The sequence below is a fragment of the Myotis myotis genome, unplaced genomic scaffold (assembly GCF_014108235.1).
Source record: "Myotis myotis isolate mMyoMyo1 unplaced genomic scaffold, mMyoMyo1.p scaffold_m19_p_5, whole genome shotgun sequence".
Lineage (NCBI taxonomy): Eukaryota > Metazoa > Chordata > Mammalia > Chiroptera > Vespertilionidae > Myotis > Myotis myotis.
In genome coordinates this window covers 71,739,519-71,756,751 of record NW_023416357.1, presented here as the reverse complement: position 1 = coordinate 71,756,751, position 17,233 = coordinate 71,739,519, and the positions used below count along the sequence as shown (strand labels likewise).

General features: G+C 35.8%; 1 protein-coding gene across 1 annotated transcript in view; it reads right to left on the bottom strand.

Annotated features, from left to right (window-relative positions):
- Nucleotides 1–257: 257 nt before the first annotated feature.
- The window catches only part of HSD17B4 (hydroxysteroid 17-beta dehydrogenase 4), a 71,584-nt gene continuing 54,608 nt past the window's right edge, over nucleotides 258–17,233 (bottom strand). Inside the window, exons 21-24 of the mRNA XM_036309056.1 lie at nucleotides 17,082–17,168; nucleotides 15,824–15,962; nucleotides 7,082–7,209; nucleotides 258–623 (exon numbers count right to left, since the gene is read on the bottom strand). Coding sequence (XP_036164949.1) covers nucleotides 534–623; nucleotides 7,082–7,209; nucleotides 15,824–15,962; nucleotides 17,082–17,168 — 444 coding nt within the window. The 3' untranslated portion in view covers nucleotides 258–533. The remainder of the gene's footprint in view (nucleotides 624–7,081; nucleotides 7,210–15,823; nucleotides 15,963–17,081; nucleotides 17,169–17,233) is intronic.

Here is a 17,233-nt window from a genome sequence, read left to right as displayed (position 1 = left end):
ACAAGCATTAGATGAAAGTAAAGAATTTCCAGCTAAAGGGGGAGAGGAAGAAAGAAAACTATTTGAGAACACAAAAGACCTTTCTCTTGCCTTAAAGCAGAATACTATCTACTATAGCAAAGTGTGAAAAATGAGTACATGTATGAAAATTCATGTTAAAACCGGGGTTTCAATAAATTACAGAACAGAAAGTAACAAAAAGTGCAAAAGGCATCAATGTGGCCTTTACTCATTTAATTTTCCTTTCAACGTATAAATGCTATTAACAATTCTAAGGATACTAGACTTTAATGAAAATTTTTTATTATGAAGATAAGGTCTAGGAAGGATAATTATGTGCTATTTTACAGTCCCTTGTAAAAATAATGATAACATGAAAAATTAGTAGAAAATGAAAATCTGAAAAGTTATCTGAAATCTGAAAATGTTAAGCAATTTCTCCTGCATCTTAGTTTTGATCACTTTTGCTGAATCAGTTTTGTGTATTAAGGTGGAGAGAGAGTTCTTCTTTTGTTAACAATGGAGCATGTCCTTCAGAGCTTGGCATAGTCTTTAAAAATCGTCTGAAGCTTCAGGCTCAGCATGATGTTCCCTTTGGCCTTCAGTCTGCCACTGAAGAATGCCTGCAAAGAAGAGGGAAAGAGTACCAAACTTTACCACGTTACATTTTATTTGTATTTTTAAAAGATCACTGTTAAAAAAAAAAAAAAAAAAAAAAAAAGATCATTGTTGAGACTGAATACAATTGAGTTAACTCTTGGCAACAAAGGCAACTTTTACCTAGCAATGATAGTTTAATGATTATAGTTTTAGACAGCTAAGAAAAAAATAGACTCCTGTGTATTTTAGAAAACCACAGACTAATTTATTTGAACTGACAGATCTGGGAGTTCTGCTTCAAACTATGCTTCCAGCTTTAATTTATGTTCTTAAACATGAATTTGAGAATATATGAATTTTTAAAAAAGGCTTTACTGTGTTCCTAACAATTAAAATATTAAATTCAGAACTTTTAAAAGAAGATTAAAAATATGTATTACATCTTCATGAACTAGAAAGCCACATAATGATAAAAGAAGGTAGATAACCAAGTAGTGAGTAGATCCTGGGTGCTAGCATTAGAATGCCTGGGTTAAAATCTAGGCTCTGCCACTTACTAGAAAGCTGAGCTTGGGCAGATTCCATAACCTCTCTGAGCTCCAGCCTCCTCATCTACATGGGCAGGACAGCAGTACCTAAATCATGCAGCCTTGTTGTGTGAGTTAAATGAAACAGCGTGCAAAGTGCCTAGCTGAGTGTTTGACATGTGGTAAGAGCACAGCAAGCTCATTATTACCAAGTGAAAGGCTGTTGTGTTCAAACACTAAGAGCTCCTGTCACCTCTGTATCTGACCTGACAAAGGAAGCTGTGAAGTGCTTAAGTTTCTCCTCAATGTCAAGTTCCCTGTGAGTAAAATAAAAATAATAAATCAGTTTTTATCGCTTATTGAGAAAATAACACAGAATGGGAAATAAAAAGAAGTCCCTAGATTTTTATCTACATTATAAAATACACTTAACATTATGTACACTTAACATTACAAAGCAGCCCTACAAATATAATCTTACTTCAGAAGCACAGCCATCAGCTTAAAGTGGGCATAACAGCAATTCTCAGCCCTGGGTGACAGATGAGAAACTGAGGCTCAGACAGCTTAGATAACCTGTTCGAGGTCTCCTGCTTATTAACTAGTAGCAACTTAAAGTCAGGAGCAACTTAAAGTCCTCCCTCATCATCTGGAGGAAAAGCAAAAACTACTTAAACTTTTTATCCCAGAAAGAATCAGGGAGAACTTGCTCAATCAGAATCAAGTGCTGGATATTCAAACTGGAGACTGGAACTTCTAAACTAAGACTCTTCACTGTGCAGTTACAGGAACGACAGTTACAGTACTGAGGCCTATTTACAGGTACTAACATCTGAGAGGACTTACAACCTAAAATAAAAACACCTCATTTCTTGAAATAAATACACCAATATGTGGTGGTTGTTGCTGAGTGGAAAAACTGTATACATAAATCTTTGTTCTTATTTATTTTCTTATAATAGATTCCTAGAAAACGAATTAAGAAATCATGACATTTCTTACATAAGGTTCTTGACCATACCTCCATATTGCCACAGTTTCCAAACTATACACTATGGGACCCCAGAGCATCTCAGCAAACCCACAGGGACACTAAGGAGTATTTAAAAATTGGTCAAATATAAAAAAAACAACAACATGAAAAACTACTCTGTTTGGACCTAACTACTTAATGATTCGCCATAAAGGAAGAAAGTCAGTGAACCTCTGCCACAGTGCTTTCCAGAAAGACACCACCAAATTAAAACTCTTTCCAACTACATGGGAATTCTCTTACTTCAACCTTAATAATACTATTTTCTTAATTTTTGAAAATCCAAGGCAAAATGACATGCTTTAATTTGCATTTTTAGATACAGGGAAAAATCAATAGTTTCTCTTATGTATATTAGTCATTTCTATTTCTTTCATTAATTACTGGTTCACATCTTTTGCCATTTTTTTCTATTGAGATTTTACAGCTTTCCAGAATTTTTTACAGGTTATAGATACCAATATACTGTGTATCATCATCTTTATTTTTCTCCAGGTTTATGGGAATACCTTATGGAGTCTGACATGCAGAAGTTTTTAATTTCTACACAGTCCAAACTACTGCTGTTGAGTTCTGTTCCTTGTTTCTATCCTTGCCTTAATCTACTCAAGTATGAACTGAATGACTACAGTATACTAGGCAATATTCTAGGCTAGAACGTAGACATATTTCCCTGTTCTTGTGGAGTGCATATTATAGTAGGGGACTCAAAAAATAAAATGTAAGCAAAGACTTTAAGACTGGAGCAGTAAGACCAGTCAAAAAGCTGTGTAGTAAGCCAGGTGAAATGATGGACACTTGGATCATGGTGATATCCCTGGCAGTGAAGAGAAGAGGATGAATGTGAGGTATATTTTGGAGAAAGATCAGGCAGGATTAAGTCCAAAAAGGATACAGAGGTATAGAAGGAAGCCAGGACAATTCTTATATTACTGAGCATATAAATTTGGGTAGAGGAGATGCTGCCATTTCCTGAAAAGGAAAAGACTATAGAGAAAATGAAATCATGAGTCTACACTGGACATAGACATAATAAGTTTGAGATGCCAGTAAGATTTCCCATTCAAGAGGTCAAGTAGGGAGCAGATTCTATCACTATGGAACTCAGAGAAGACAACTGAGTGAGACATTTAAATCTGTGAGTTGTCACCCTAGTTGGTTTGGCTCAATGGATAAAGCATCGGCCTGCGGACTGAAGGGTCCCAGGTTCAATTCCGGTCAAGGGAACATGCCTGTGTGTGGGCTCAATCCCCAGTAGGGGATGTGCAGGAGACAGCCAATGAATGATTCTCTCTCATCATTGATGTTTCTATCTATCTCTCCCTCTCCCTTCCTCTCTGAAATCAATAAAAAAAAAATTAAATCTGTGAGTTGTCAACTTATAGACATCTTTAAATACTATAGGATGAATGGACTATTTAAGGAGCATGTTCTTTAGAAAAGAGCTGTGAAATGAGCCCTGAGAAACACCAAAAATTAATGGATGGGGTAGAATGCACCAAAGAAGGTCAGGAATAGCCAAAGGTGAAGGTGAATGAAGCAAAACAGGAGAATATGGTATTATGAAAGTCAAGGGATGAAATTATTTCAAGAAATTGATGATTACAAGAGTTAAATGTTCCTGGAAAGTTGAGTAAGACATAGAGAAATATCCATTGGAATTAGTAAAACAGTGGTCATCATGCAAAATCAGATAAGAAAGGGCAGAAAAGCAAAGTCAAGACAGAATGTTTAAACATGTGCTGTACAATAAAGTAGCCACTGAGCACCTGACTATCGTTAGTCCTTGCTGAGATGTACTATGAGGATAAAATACACACTGGATTTTAAAGACTTAGTATTTTAAAAAAGGATATAAAATATTCCATCATTATTTTTAATATTGATTACATGTTGAAATACTTGTATGTACTGAGTTAAATAAAAATACAGTTAGTCCTTGAACAGCATGAGTTTTAACTGTGCAGGTGGACTTATATGCAGGTTTTTTCCAATAAATTTACAGTCAGGCCTCCGCTCCCATGGATGTGAAACCTGGGGATAGAGGGCCAACTGTATATTTATAATGATGATAAACAGCATTGAGGTTGGAGAGAAGGTAATAGAACCAAATGAGTTTAGAAAATCCCTGGTATTAATTAGCATTTCTCTAAGGATTATCATTAAGAATAAGAAATACCTAGGTTTTCATCAAGTTTTTGCTTCTACTTTTATTTTTTACACAATTCCATTCAGTATGGTATTGACTTAGATATATGGAATAACATAAAGCACTATCATTTCCTAAACAGCTGCCCAGTATCATTCACTGAATAATCCATTTTCCCCCAAAGGTCTGTTATTCCTAGTAATTATATAAATGTTTCATTAATCCTACATTTAATCTTTATATACAGACATCTCAAGTATAACATATCTAAAAAATAACTCGTAATTACCTATTCTCTCTCCCAAAGGCAATTTCCATTCAGCAGATGCTGTCATTCCACAACTCAGTGGCTTCCATTCACACTTAAGACCTGAACTCTTTACCAAGTTCTAGTCTAGAGAGTCCTGGGTGATCCAGCCCTTGCCTATTCTCCCATCTCACATCCTCCCACTCTCCCCACTGCTCATTTACTATCACTGGCCTCCTCACAGTTACATACACTTAATACAGCGGTTCTCAACCCGTGGGTCGCGACCCCTTTGGCAGTCGAATGACCCTTTCACAGGGGTCAGCTAAAACCATCCTGCATATCAGATATTTACATTAGGATTCATAACAGTAGCAACATTACAGTTATGAAGTAGCAACAAAAATAATTTTATGGTTGGGTCACAACATGAGGAACTGTATTTAAAGGGCCAGAAGGTTGAGAACCACTGACTTAATACGTGACCCTACTCCTGCCTCAAGCCTCTGTACTGGTTGTTTCCTTAACCTTATAGCTCAGCCCTCACTTTGTTCAGACTGGACAACCTTATCTAAAATAGTGCCTCTATCCTGTCACACTCGAATCCAGAGCTGGCAAACTAGAGCCTGTGGGCCAGTACTACTCTGCTGCCTGTTTTGTAAGTAAAGTTACACTGGAACACAGCCACATCCATTTGTTCACATATGATCTATGGCTATGTTAATTCTACAATGGCAGAACTGAGTGGGTAAAACAGAGACCATCTGGCCTGCAAAGCCTAAAATATTTATAATGGGACCCTATAGAGAACCCTGACTTAATTTTCTTCATACCTGAAATTATATTTCTTTCCACTCACCTCTAGAACTAAGTTCCACACAGTTGGGGCACTGTCTTATCTAGCCACCCCTAGAACCCGAATATGAATAGGTACTAAGTAAATTCCTGGGAAGGAATAATCTCAGAACTCACTCAGTACCAAGTACTTACTAAACCAGGGGTGGGCAAACTTTTTGACTCGAGGGCCACAATGGGTTCTTAAACTGGACCGGAGGGCCGGAACAAAAGCATGGATGGAGTGTTTGTGTGAACTAATATAAATTCAAAGTAAACATCATTGCATAAAAGGGTACGGTCTTTTTTTTTTCAGTTTTATTCATTTCAAACGGGCCGCATCCGGCCCGCGGGCTATAGTCTGCCCACCACTGTACTAAACTCTTCACATATACTATTGGATTTAGTTATCATCACAATGCTTTGGGATTGTAATCATTCATTTTACCAATAAGAAAACTGAAGTTTAGAGAGTAAGTGGCAGGGCTAAGATTTAAACTCAGATATATCTGATGACAAAGAACATATACTTGACTGTACTACCTGACAATTCTTTTCAAATTATTTTATAATTCTTTTTAAATTAGTCTTTCTATCCAGAAAAACCGAACATTTTCCATTTATTCAAATTGCTCTGTTTCTTGTAAAGTTCTATAGTCTTCTTCAAATAAGCACTGCACTTATTAGGGTGGTCATTCATGTTTTTTAGTTTAGATTGTAATTATAAACTAATTTTTAAAAATTATATCTTCTAGCTGGTTTTGCTGCTATGTGAAAGCTATTTTTAATAGTTATTGTGCATTTAACCACTTCTTTGAACTCCTCTATTCTAAGAACTAACAAGCTGACTCACTTGAGATTTCTAGCTACATAATCATGATTTGAAAACAACAAGTTTTTCTGCTCCATTCTAACTGCTACATCAGTCACTTTAACTTTGTGTGCTTGCAGATTGGGCCAAAAGTTTCAAAACAATACTAACTCATCATAATCAGAAATGGCACTCCTGTTTTAATCATGGTTTTCCACTACAATGTCTGACTTTAAATATTTCACCTTCAATAAGACACTAGTGCCTGGCCAGTGTTGCGCAGTGGTTGAGCATTGGCCCAGGAACCAGGAGGTCATAGTTCAACTCCCGGTCAGGGCACATGCCTGAGTTGCAGGCTTAGTTCCCAGTAGAGGGGGTACAGGAGGCAGCCAATCAATGATTCTCTCTCATAGATGTTTCTATCTCTCTCTCCTTCTCCTTTCCTTTCTCTAAAATCAATAAAAATATATATTAAAAAAAGATACTAGCTGTTATACTCTATCTTTCTATTTCCAATTTTCAATGATGATTAAGACAAATTCTTAATCATATAACAGGAATGAATGTCTAATTTTATGAAATATCTAATATCATAGGGTTTTTCACCTTTGAATTAATGACCTAATACAAAGTGTAGATGTGGGTTTTATATTGTTGATATGCTAAAGAATTCCACCAAAAGTTCAATTTTAAAATGTGTCAGCTGAAACTCTACCAGAAAAATTCATGATTTGACAACTCAGATATTGGTATCAACTGTGTCTTCTTCAGAGTTGTATGAGCTCTGCCTTATAAATCAGAATTTGGAAGTCAGCTAAAAACTGCAATTGTCAAACAGAAAGCAATGATAAAGAAAAAATGAACATTTTAAGCATATTACCTTCTGAGGGTCAATCTTGCCCAGGACTACACCAATGAAATCTTCATCTGAAAGTGTGATTGTTACATCAGCAGAGCCTTTTGCAGGGCCTTGATACACTTTTCCTGTACCATTTTTTAGGTCAACAGCTGGGGAAAATAATAAAAAAACAATGTGAGTCATATTTTCTTCACAATATAGAGTAAAATAAACTATTTTAATACGGACATTTTTACAGTTTCCAAGTTAATGTGCTGCTTATTTATTCTAAATTAGATATCACTTTCATTTGGAAAAAATTTTTAAATCCTTTATTTTTTGAGGTGTCCTTTTTATAAAGACGTTCTCCAAAAAGTCAAATCAGTATTTTTCCTCAGTGAAGAATTTACCCAACAGAAACATTTTAATGTAGAATAATATAAGGAAATTAAGTTGGTGAAGTTTATATGGTTACAGCCTTTAGGTTCAAATACTCAACAAAGGAGGAAGCTGAATTTTAAAAGAGTTGCATGTTGGGGGAAGGGAACATATATTATAATCTCCTTTCAAATACCTGAATTCATCAAGATAGTCAACATAAATTTTAAAAAAATATTCTAATTAGTTTTGTTTTGATTTTTATAAAATACTTATTGCCTTAATTATTGTGAGTAAACATTAAAATTTACTCCTTTTCCGTTAATGTTTTTGACAGAAGAATTAAGTGCCCCAGGCTGGGTAACTAGAAAAACTATTAAACCTTTACCTTCATTGCTCCCTGTATCACATGTATAGAGCTTCATGCCATAGTTACACTTGACAAAGTTTTAATTATCATATATATGAGTGAGACCAGTCAGCCAGCAACCTGATTCTACTCCTCCAGCTTCAGCCTCCTGAGGGTGATTTCTCTTGCTACAGCAAAGGAGCTGCAGTCACATCACTCTCCGTGAGGTGTATAGGGCACTCCCAATTTAGGGTCAAGGAAAAGCTACACAATCTTAAGAAAAACCCACAGTGCTTACCTACATTCTGCTTAGCCACGCCTTGCTCCAAAGAGAAAATCAAATCACTCTAACTTTCCACAAAAGAGAATGCTACCAACTAACTAAAATATAATTTGACAATAATGGTTACCTTGGAGAGGGGAAAGGGCTAAGGGAAGGGAACCTCTCTGCTTTGTATACTTCATTCACTCACTTCATTGCTTCTATTGTGGATGTCAGACAATAGGCAAGGTACTACAAGTGAGGCATGAAAAGCAGACTGTTCTTATTGAAACTTACATATTATGAATGTGTTTTCATGTATTATTTGTACTACAGTGAAAAGGAAAGAAAGAAAGGAAAAGAGGGAAGAAGACAGAAAGGGAGGAGGCGGAGTGAAGAAGGGAGAAAGGAAGGACTCTAAAGGGAAGCAAACCTCTAGCATTCAAGGACAACACCATGGTTTAATTCTTCACTAGTATTTCTAAGGCCCACTGTCCATACGAGTCTTGCTCAGGAATAAAACTGCACCATACTCATCTCATTACTAAAGAGTGGCAGCAAGCCTCTTAGCAATGAAGGTTCTTAGCTGTCTGCTTGCCCTCTCACTCACCTGGTTTTACGTGCTACTTCACAGCCATGACCCTTGTAAAGCAATAAAACTGTCTTCGATGGAAATCTAGAAACTAATATTGATAAAATAAGAGAGCGCAAAGATGGGGAAAGTTCTTTGCAAGATACACAAAGTTGAGGTAAAGGAGTGGAACTTTCAGTTCTGCAGTGGCTCAGGTCAGGGTCTACAATTTGCCTCTTGGGGAAAATCATCATCTACCACCATCACTTTGAGTTTACAGACACCTGTAAGATCACAGCTAATCTTAAATTAAAATGAAGAAACAGATAGTATATATTTTATTTTAGTTGTACAACTTATTTTAAAAGCTTTATAAAATGACTTTAGCTTTGTATTTATATAATCATTAAGGCTCTAAAAGAGTCTATAAAAAGTTCAGTTATATATTACAGCATTTAACGGGGGAGGGAGAGGTGTTAGATGAGCACACAGCATTTGGAAACTTGGAGATCTTCGAAGGTCTTAGGATATAGACCTTACAAATCACAAAGGGATTCTCTGGGAGAAAGAAGTTGTTTTTGTGGATACCTTCTCCCCTTAAGATTATAAATTCTTTGCTGAAACAAGAACGTCTAGTCTTTAAACCTCCTTATGCTTTCCTGAATAGAAAGTACCTAGTAACTATTTGTTAAATGGCTGACTAAAAAGCACCTGGAAGAAGCAGCTCTATAAAAATAGTGACAGCAAACAAAATCTTAGGATGAAAGTAAAGGTTTCTTTAAATCACACCAAAAAGGACACAACACTTTTGTGCTAATCCTGCCAAAAGTTAATAAATTCTAATAATGATGAAGAAACATCAAATAAATACAAACTGAGGAACATTCTACAACATAAGTGGCCTCTACTCTTCAAATATGTCAATGTCCTCGAAAATGAAAACAGACTGAGGAATTTGTCCAGGTTAAAGGAGACTAAAGAGACCTAACAACTAAATGAAATGCAATATATGATCCGACACTGGACCTGAGCAGTTCTTACTTTTCCTTTCTTCATTTCTATTTTGTTATTGTTATTACTATTGTTATTCCTTTGATATAAAGGACATTACTGAGGAAATTTGTGAAATATTAGTAAGGTCTGTAGATTAAATAATACTGTATCAATGTTAATTTCCTGATATTGATAATTATTCTCTGCATACATATAAGAAAGCATTCTTAGGAGATGCTACCACTTTACTCAGGAATAAAGAGACATTGTGTCTGCAAGTTACTTTCAAATGCTTCAGGAAAACAATAATATGTATGAGAAACAAGAAAATGGAATAAAATGTTAGTTTGAAGAAACTGGGTGAAGGACAGATATACATTCTCTGTACTATTCCTGCAACTTTTCTGTAAGACTGAAATTATTTTAAATAAAAAAACTATAAGAAGATATTAAAATGAATAACACACACAGCAAAATGAAAAGCCGTAATAGTTTTAGGTAATCTGTGTGTAAATGCACATGGGCAAACAGTCAGGGGCTGTGATGGTTAAAGGGGAAGCAGCCACTGTTGCTAAGGGAAAGAGTAACCTGAAGCTGACGCCTCTCAAATAAGTAGGTCCCCATCCCAGACTGGACAGCATCTTCTTTCCAAAGATCAGCTTTCAAATTTTTTTTTCCAGAGTTTCTATAAACACATGAGATGCTCATTTGGATCCCAACCCTAAATATGGGACCAATACCCTTAAGATCTCATTTATATCCACGCTGAGAAACCCTAAAGGGGTTTCTGCTTCGACCACTAGAACATGAGCAGCAACCCAAGAGCTAACGGTATCCTCAAGCATGAATGTATTCCGATCTTAAAAGAATGGCAGTTGCCCAAACTGTACATATTCTACCACATACTGGCAAATTTCCAAGACCCAAAACAGATGACTTCCAACATGCAAAATAAAACAACTCTAACATCCATTCATGTTACATAGTGCATAATAGATGCCTGGATTTAGTCCAAATAGGTAGACTTAGCACTACACCATTGTTACAGTACACATTTTAAAAAAGCCAACTCACTTTATTACTCAGCTAACATTATTTAAGCAATAATGCATAGTATTTCTATAATCTTGCTATATAAATGTAAAATCCAATTATGTTCCTATAATGGAAAAGATTACAAATATGTAAAAGGAAACCAAATTTCCTTTAGGAGAAAAACAACCAAATTGCTCAATGCCAACCAGTTTAAACCTATCATCCTAAGGAACACACATATACTTTCTACTCAGTAACAGCGTATCATTATTACATGAAAATAAATCTGTCTTTGTCAAAAGTTTCAGTTTTGTAGCTACTTCATAATCAAACAATAAACAAATCTTATTTGGGAACACAGGGCAATATTCATGTCTAGAGTTATAACAAATTGTATATTTAAAAATTGGTCAAATTCTAAGATGCTCACTTTATTTAGAGAAAAATGGAAATACTGGAGCCATTATTCTATAAACCATGAACAGCAAATAACCTTGCAGGAACAACAAAGACTTCCCTCTATTCCCTCCTGTGCGCCACAAAGCAGAGTAGCAAAGCTAATGCTCTGAGTTCCAACTAATAGTTCCATGAACATGGTTTCTAGTTCTGTCTCCAGCTGTGAACAGTTCCCACAACCCAGGCCAGATCTTGGGCTGCTACAGTTTGGGTATCATAGCTTTTCATCTTCTCTCCTAAACGTTTCTGCTCTCTCATGTTTCACCTTTTAGTAACACAATCAAAATCCTCAGTCATGCCCTGACCGGTTTGGCTCAGTGGATAGAGCGTCGGCCTGCGGAGTGAGGGGTCCCAGGTTCGATTCCGGTCAAGGGCATGTACCTTGGTTCTGGGCACATCCCCAATAGGGGGTGTGCAGGAGGCAGCTGATCGATGTTTCTCTTTCATCGATGTTTCTAACTCTCTATCCCTCTCCCTCTCTGTAAAAAAAATCAGTAAAATATATTTTTTAAAAAATCCTCAGTCATGCAGCTGAGCACTTCTTCATTAGCTGTCTCTTTCTCATTCCTCTTGTTTTCCAGGCATTATTAGTAGCCCAGTCAGTCAATTCTATCTCAGCAATAGATCCACACAGGCCCTTTCCTCTCCATTATTGCCATCACCTTAATAGAGGTCCTTCCTTCCTTTTTATCTGTGGTACAACCATCCTTGTTTCCTTAACTCCAGTATTTTAAAGTTTCCTGGTTTCTGTAGACCAAAAAACACACTTGTCTTTTCACATCTGTAATCCACAACCTGGCTGAGAACTTGGCACATAGTAAATACTCAAATATTTGTTGAGTGAACCAATCCTCCCGTCTGTGAAAGCCAACAGCACGTTTCCCATGACTCTGATCACTTCTGTTCTACCAGAATTATTTGTATATATGAATAGGTCTCAATTCCCTATTTAGCTCCTTTGGGCCAGATGTGTTAAGAATTCAGAATTTTTCAGAATTTAGGAAGAAAATACGGTTCTTAAAACATGTATTACATATTCTGGAAGACCTCCAACACTATAAACAAATATGTGGTTTCTATATTTGACTAACCAGGTGAGATAAGGACAATCAGTTGCATTGTTAAGTTCTAGTCAGATGTTGCCACCAATGAGTTATGAGAAAAAAACTCTCCATTTTTAGAGTTTTCAGTTTCTGGAATTGCAGATAAAAAACTAACTGTGTTCTAATTTTCAGGAGCAGACTATTCTATAGGCCATATAAAGCCTCTGATTCTTTCATCTTCTTGATGACTTTCTCTCATCTTTCATTTCCTCTGAATTTTTACTGCTGCTTAGAACAAAACTGTTGCTTAGGGACCCAAAGGGTTTACAGGGACAACTTTTGGCTGGCTTCAATTAATAGTAATAAAATCATAAAATATACTACTTACTTATAAAATGTTTCAATTATATCATATTATTTCTGAATATTTCCTCATCCTAAACAGAAAATACATATTACTCTCCATATAATAAACTTATTGTTTTAAAAGAAGAAAAGGCACCAATTTCAGCACTTTTTTTAAAAGGCAAGCATCTGATTCCATCCAAAGCTGTGCATTTTACATGGCTTTTAGCACTTATTTAACACTTACGGAGTCAGGCTACTATGTGTTATAGATCGTACTTGAAGCTGGAAATAAACTAATCCAGAGCTCTTATCAGTGTTCAACCCAGGACAAGTGGGAGGAGACATATAATTAGAAATGACCATAACACAGTAAGATAACGGTAGTGAACAACAGGCTCTGTTCAAAGAGAATTCAGAGATTGTTTCTCCATCTAATGTCTATTTTTAAAAAAATATATTATTTTTATTGATTTCAGAGAGGAAGGGAGAGGGAGAGATTACAAACATTAATGATGAGAGAGAATCATTGATCGGTTGCCTCCTGCACACCCCATACTAGGGATCGAGCCTGCAACCCAGACATGTGCCCTGACTGGGAACTGATGTCTATTTTTACCTTTCCAACCTAATCCAAGAGTCTCTAGAAAAATAAAAAGACAAAGGACAACCTTTATTCAAAAGGGGAAAACACCTGAAGGTATATAGGCTATCTAAAAAAGATGTTCAGACATGGCCAGGCATTGAATTACATTTTGGAGTAATAAAAAAGGCAGAGACAAAAATCACTGTATTCCTGATATTATAATAAGTATTAACAGTGAAATAAGTAAAACAGGCTTCTATCTTAGCCTTATCTACTTAAGGAAACACTATCTATGGACCATAATGTTTTTAAGAGTTCTAAAATAATACTCCATAAGCCAAACATTGTCTCCAGAGGTAGAAATAAGAAGCTGCAGGTGAATATTCCAAGATACAACTTCCTTCCCCAAAATACCTCACTGAGGCCCTCTGGCTTCTCATGTAGATCAGGGCCTGCATTTCTCCATGACACATACTCTTGGCCCGCAGAAAACAAAAGAAGGGCTCTCCAGCCTCTCTCAGGTCATCTCAGCCCAGCGACACAGAGGCCACTGGCTTTCACCCAGTCAGCTCCCCTAGATGACCTGAATGGGCCTCAGGGAGGCCTAACTCCAAAGACACAGCTTATGATTTCTCCTCCTCCACAGCCAAAGCCACCCCTCACCCAGTACTGACACAGAACCTCACTAACTCTCTCTATATTCGGACTAATTGGGTTTGCAAAGATTCACCCCTCGCCCCCATATGCATTCAGCCTGGAGATTTGTTGTTGGTGTTGTTTGGATGCTGGGTGAGGGAGTTAACAGGGAAGATGGGCATGATCCAAGATCTTTGGGTTGGAATGCGCCTTCCAGGCCACTGAGCCCAAACCCTTGTTCCTAGACTTGCTCAAGGTCAGTCACTCATGTAGCTCCAGTGACACCTGAGGCCAGCCAAGGTGGCTAGCTTAGCCCTGTTCTCTGTAACCAGGCTCCAGTCTGCCAACATGTGAAGGCTAGGACAGCTAGCAGCATTTAACATAGGAAAATATTTAGTAATAAGTATTTAGCAAACATTTTAAAAACTGCTTTTTGGGGGGGGGGAAAGGACCTTAAGTGTTACCTAAATCAAATCATTCAATCGTCTATTTCATGTTATTAGGTGTCAAGATGCAAAACGAGGTGCCAAATGGAATCACCTTCCAAGATACCATAAGCCAAAAGACCAAGATAGTTTCTGCTGCTGCCAGCTATTGCTACTTAATTCGGTGACATAAAGACTTTGAGAAAACAATAAAAAGAACTAAAAATAGTTGCACAGCTGAGAATCCAATCAAATAACAGGAAGCAGATAACCAAAAAAAAAAAAATGGTAAATCTTTTCAGAGAAAACTTTAAGATCCAATTTCTCTGTTAACTCAAAGAGATGATAAGACCAACATAAGCCACAAGGCATCAATAATAAGTACTTATTAACAAGATTCCAATATACCCATTTTTCTTTCCCAGTGAAAATATAAGGAAAAATGCCTTAGGTTAACACAAGGTCATTTTTCTATGTAAGCACATTTTCTAATATTGCCTACAAGGAAACTGTCACCAAGATAAGGGGAAAACCTTAGTTGGTAATTGAAACTGTCTGCCAAGAGTGAGTCACTTGTCTACTTTATAAATCCCTTCAGAGTTCTGCCAACAGTGAGACAGACAGTTCCAGCACCTTTTCTCACTCATAGATCTCATTTCTCTTCTTCACCAATATCTTCAAAAGTCCTGTGCTTTATATTTATTACCCAACTTCCAATATATTGTCATCCATTGGGATAAAATTGAATTCCATCACAGATACATACAAAGAAAAAGGGAAGGACAGAAAGATGAAAGAAAGGAAAGTGATGACACCTACAGTTACAGTGTTAATCTATGGAGTTATTTAGAAAAATATTAGACACTTTAAAATTTGGGGGACCAAGAACATATTACATTTTTGGCTTCCTTTATACCCCTTCTGGATTAACGGCCTATAAGTAGAAACGTCTTCCAGAAGAACAAACATTAAAACGTTAACTGTGGGTAGTAGAATTATACATCATTATTTTCTTTCTATATCAAACATTATACAATGAACATACATTGCCTAAAAGAAACAGCAACTGTTTCATTAAAAAGAAACATGTTTATAATGAACCAAAATTAATTAAATAAAAGTTCAAAATGTTTTTTAGGAATATGTAATAGATTATTTCAAAAGTTTCAGTTGATTTAGAGATGCAGTTTAATTTTTTGTTCTAAATGAGCATTTATAGTGATCTTCAGTTGTAATGAGAAATAATCTGATTTTCAAGGCATTTAAATAGGCACCTTTAAATAACAGTCTGATAATTAAGGTAATAATCCAAATTACTAATGTTTTGGGATGAAAAAAACAATTTTAAAATTGTCAAAATATGACAAAAATATCTCATTTGACCTGACAAACTTGCTTTATATGTTTAAGAGAAATTTGAAGATTAGTCAGAGAAGCATACTGCTAAGATGACTTTAAAAGTAGTAATACCGGTGTTACAATAGAATATTTAAAACAGGTATTTTCATTTTAATTTATTCCCTACATCTCCAAATAACAAGTCTTTGGGTAACATGAAGCCTATCGTTTCCATTAAAAATAACTGACCTAAGAAGGTAGAATTTACCTACTTTCAAAGAGACAGGCTTTAACTATAACGAGGATACTTTATCTCTATTTACTAAGCATTACTTTAAAATATTTTAAGGTCAGGATTATAACTTACTCCACTTGGCTGCAACACTCCCATCTTTAGTGATGTGCCACTCAAATACAGCATTTACTTTCTTCACCACCTCGTGCCCAACATCCTTAAGACGACGGCCTATTTCCTCAAATACCAAGCTACTCTGAAGCTCCTCACCCTAGGAAAAAGAAAATTTAATTTTAAAAGTTATGTAAAAATGAGTCAAGGAGAAAAAGCATTACAAAATATATGTGCATTAAGGTGATTTTTCCAAAATCTACACCTAAATAAGGCAACCTAGTATGTTTTTTCTTTTTACTCCAGACTTCTTTCACACTTTCCTTATATTCAATCATTTCATCCAGAAATTCAGCCCTCTTAATAAGAGGCTTTTACTTTTATCAGAATTCAGAAATAATAGTTGAAAAGTAAATTAGGAAGTAGACAACCTATATCTTAATTAACTTTAACAGGAAGATACAGGGCAAATCAACTTCTGTGGTCTTATTTCTTTATTTATAAAATGGGATTAAGTTATATGAAAACTGAATTTCTAGCTCTAAAACTTCATAAATTTTTTATCTTAGAGTCTTCTTGAGAGAGATTCATTTTCACTCATTTAAGATCATAAGGTAAAGGTATGAAAACACTGACATTACAAAATTAGTATTCTGGAGACAGAGAACATAAACATTTTTATTAAAAGTCTCAGCATGCTAACAGAGAATAACAAAAATGTTTTGCCCTGGCTGGTGTGTCTCGGTTGCTTGGAGTGTCATTCTGTACACAGAAAGGTCACAGGTTTGATTCCAGGCTCGTGCCTAGGTTTCAGGTTCAATCCCCAGTCAGAGCACATATGGTAGGCAACCATTCAATGTTTCTCTCTCACATAAAAAATGTTTTAATAAATAATACCATTGTTTTTATATTTGTATAAAAGCTTTATACAAACCTTTGTATCAAGAAAAGTTTCAGGATATTTAACTTTTTCACCAAAATATTGTTTGCTTGCTATTTCTCATTAAACAATTGATTTAGGTACTCTAAAACTAGAAAATTAATTATTTTATCTTGAAAGATACCCCAGTATCCCCTCCAAAGAATTTTTTTAAATGTACTTGTTGTCAAAAGATTCTTTTTATTCTAAGCAGTTTTGAATCGATGTCTTTTAGTTCAAGAATTAAGAATCTTTCACAACTCTTAATTTTCAAAAGTAGGCTGAACATTCTTAAAGTAATTCAACAGAAATTCATTCAGAAATTAGGAGGTGGCTTGGATACCAATTTTCATAACCTACCTCAGAAGGTGTCTTAGCTAAAACATCAGATGTTGGCACAAGATCCACATATGCATTTGAAATGACGATGTTTCCAGTTTCTTGGGCCTTATAAGGGGTACAAAAAGGAAAAATAAACCAGTTCACTCTGATAATTCCAATGCAAACATTTC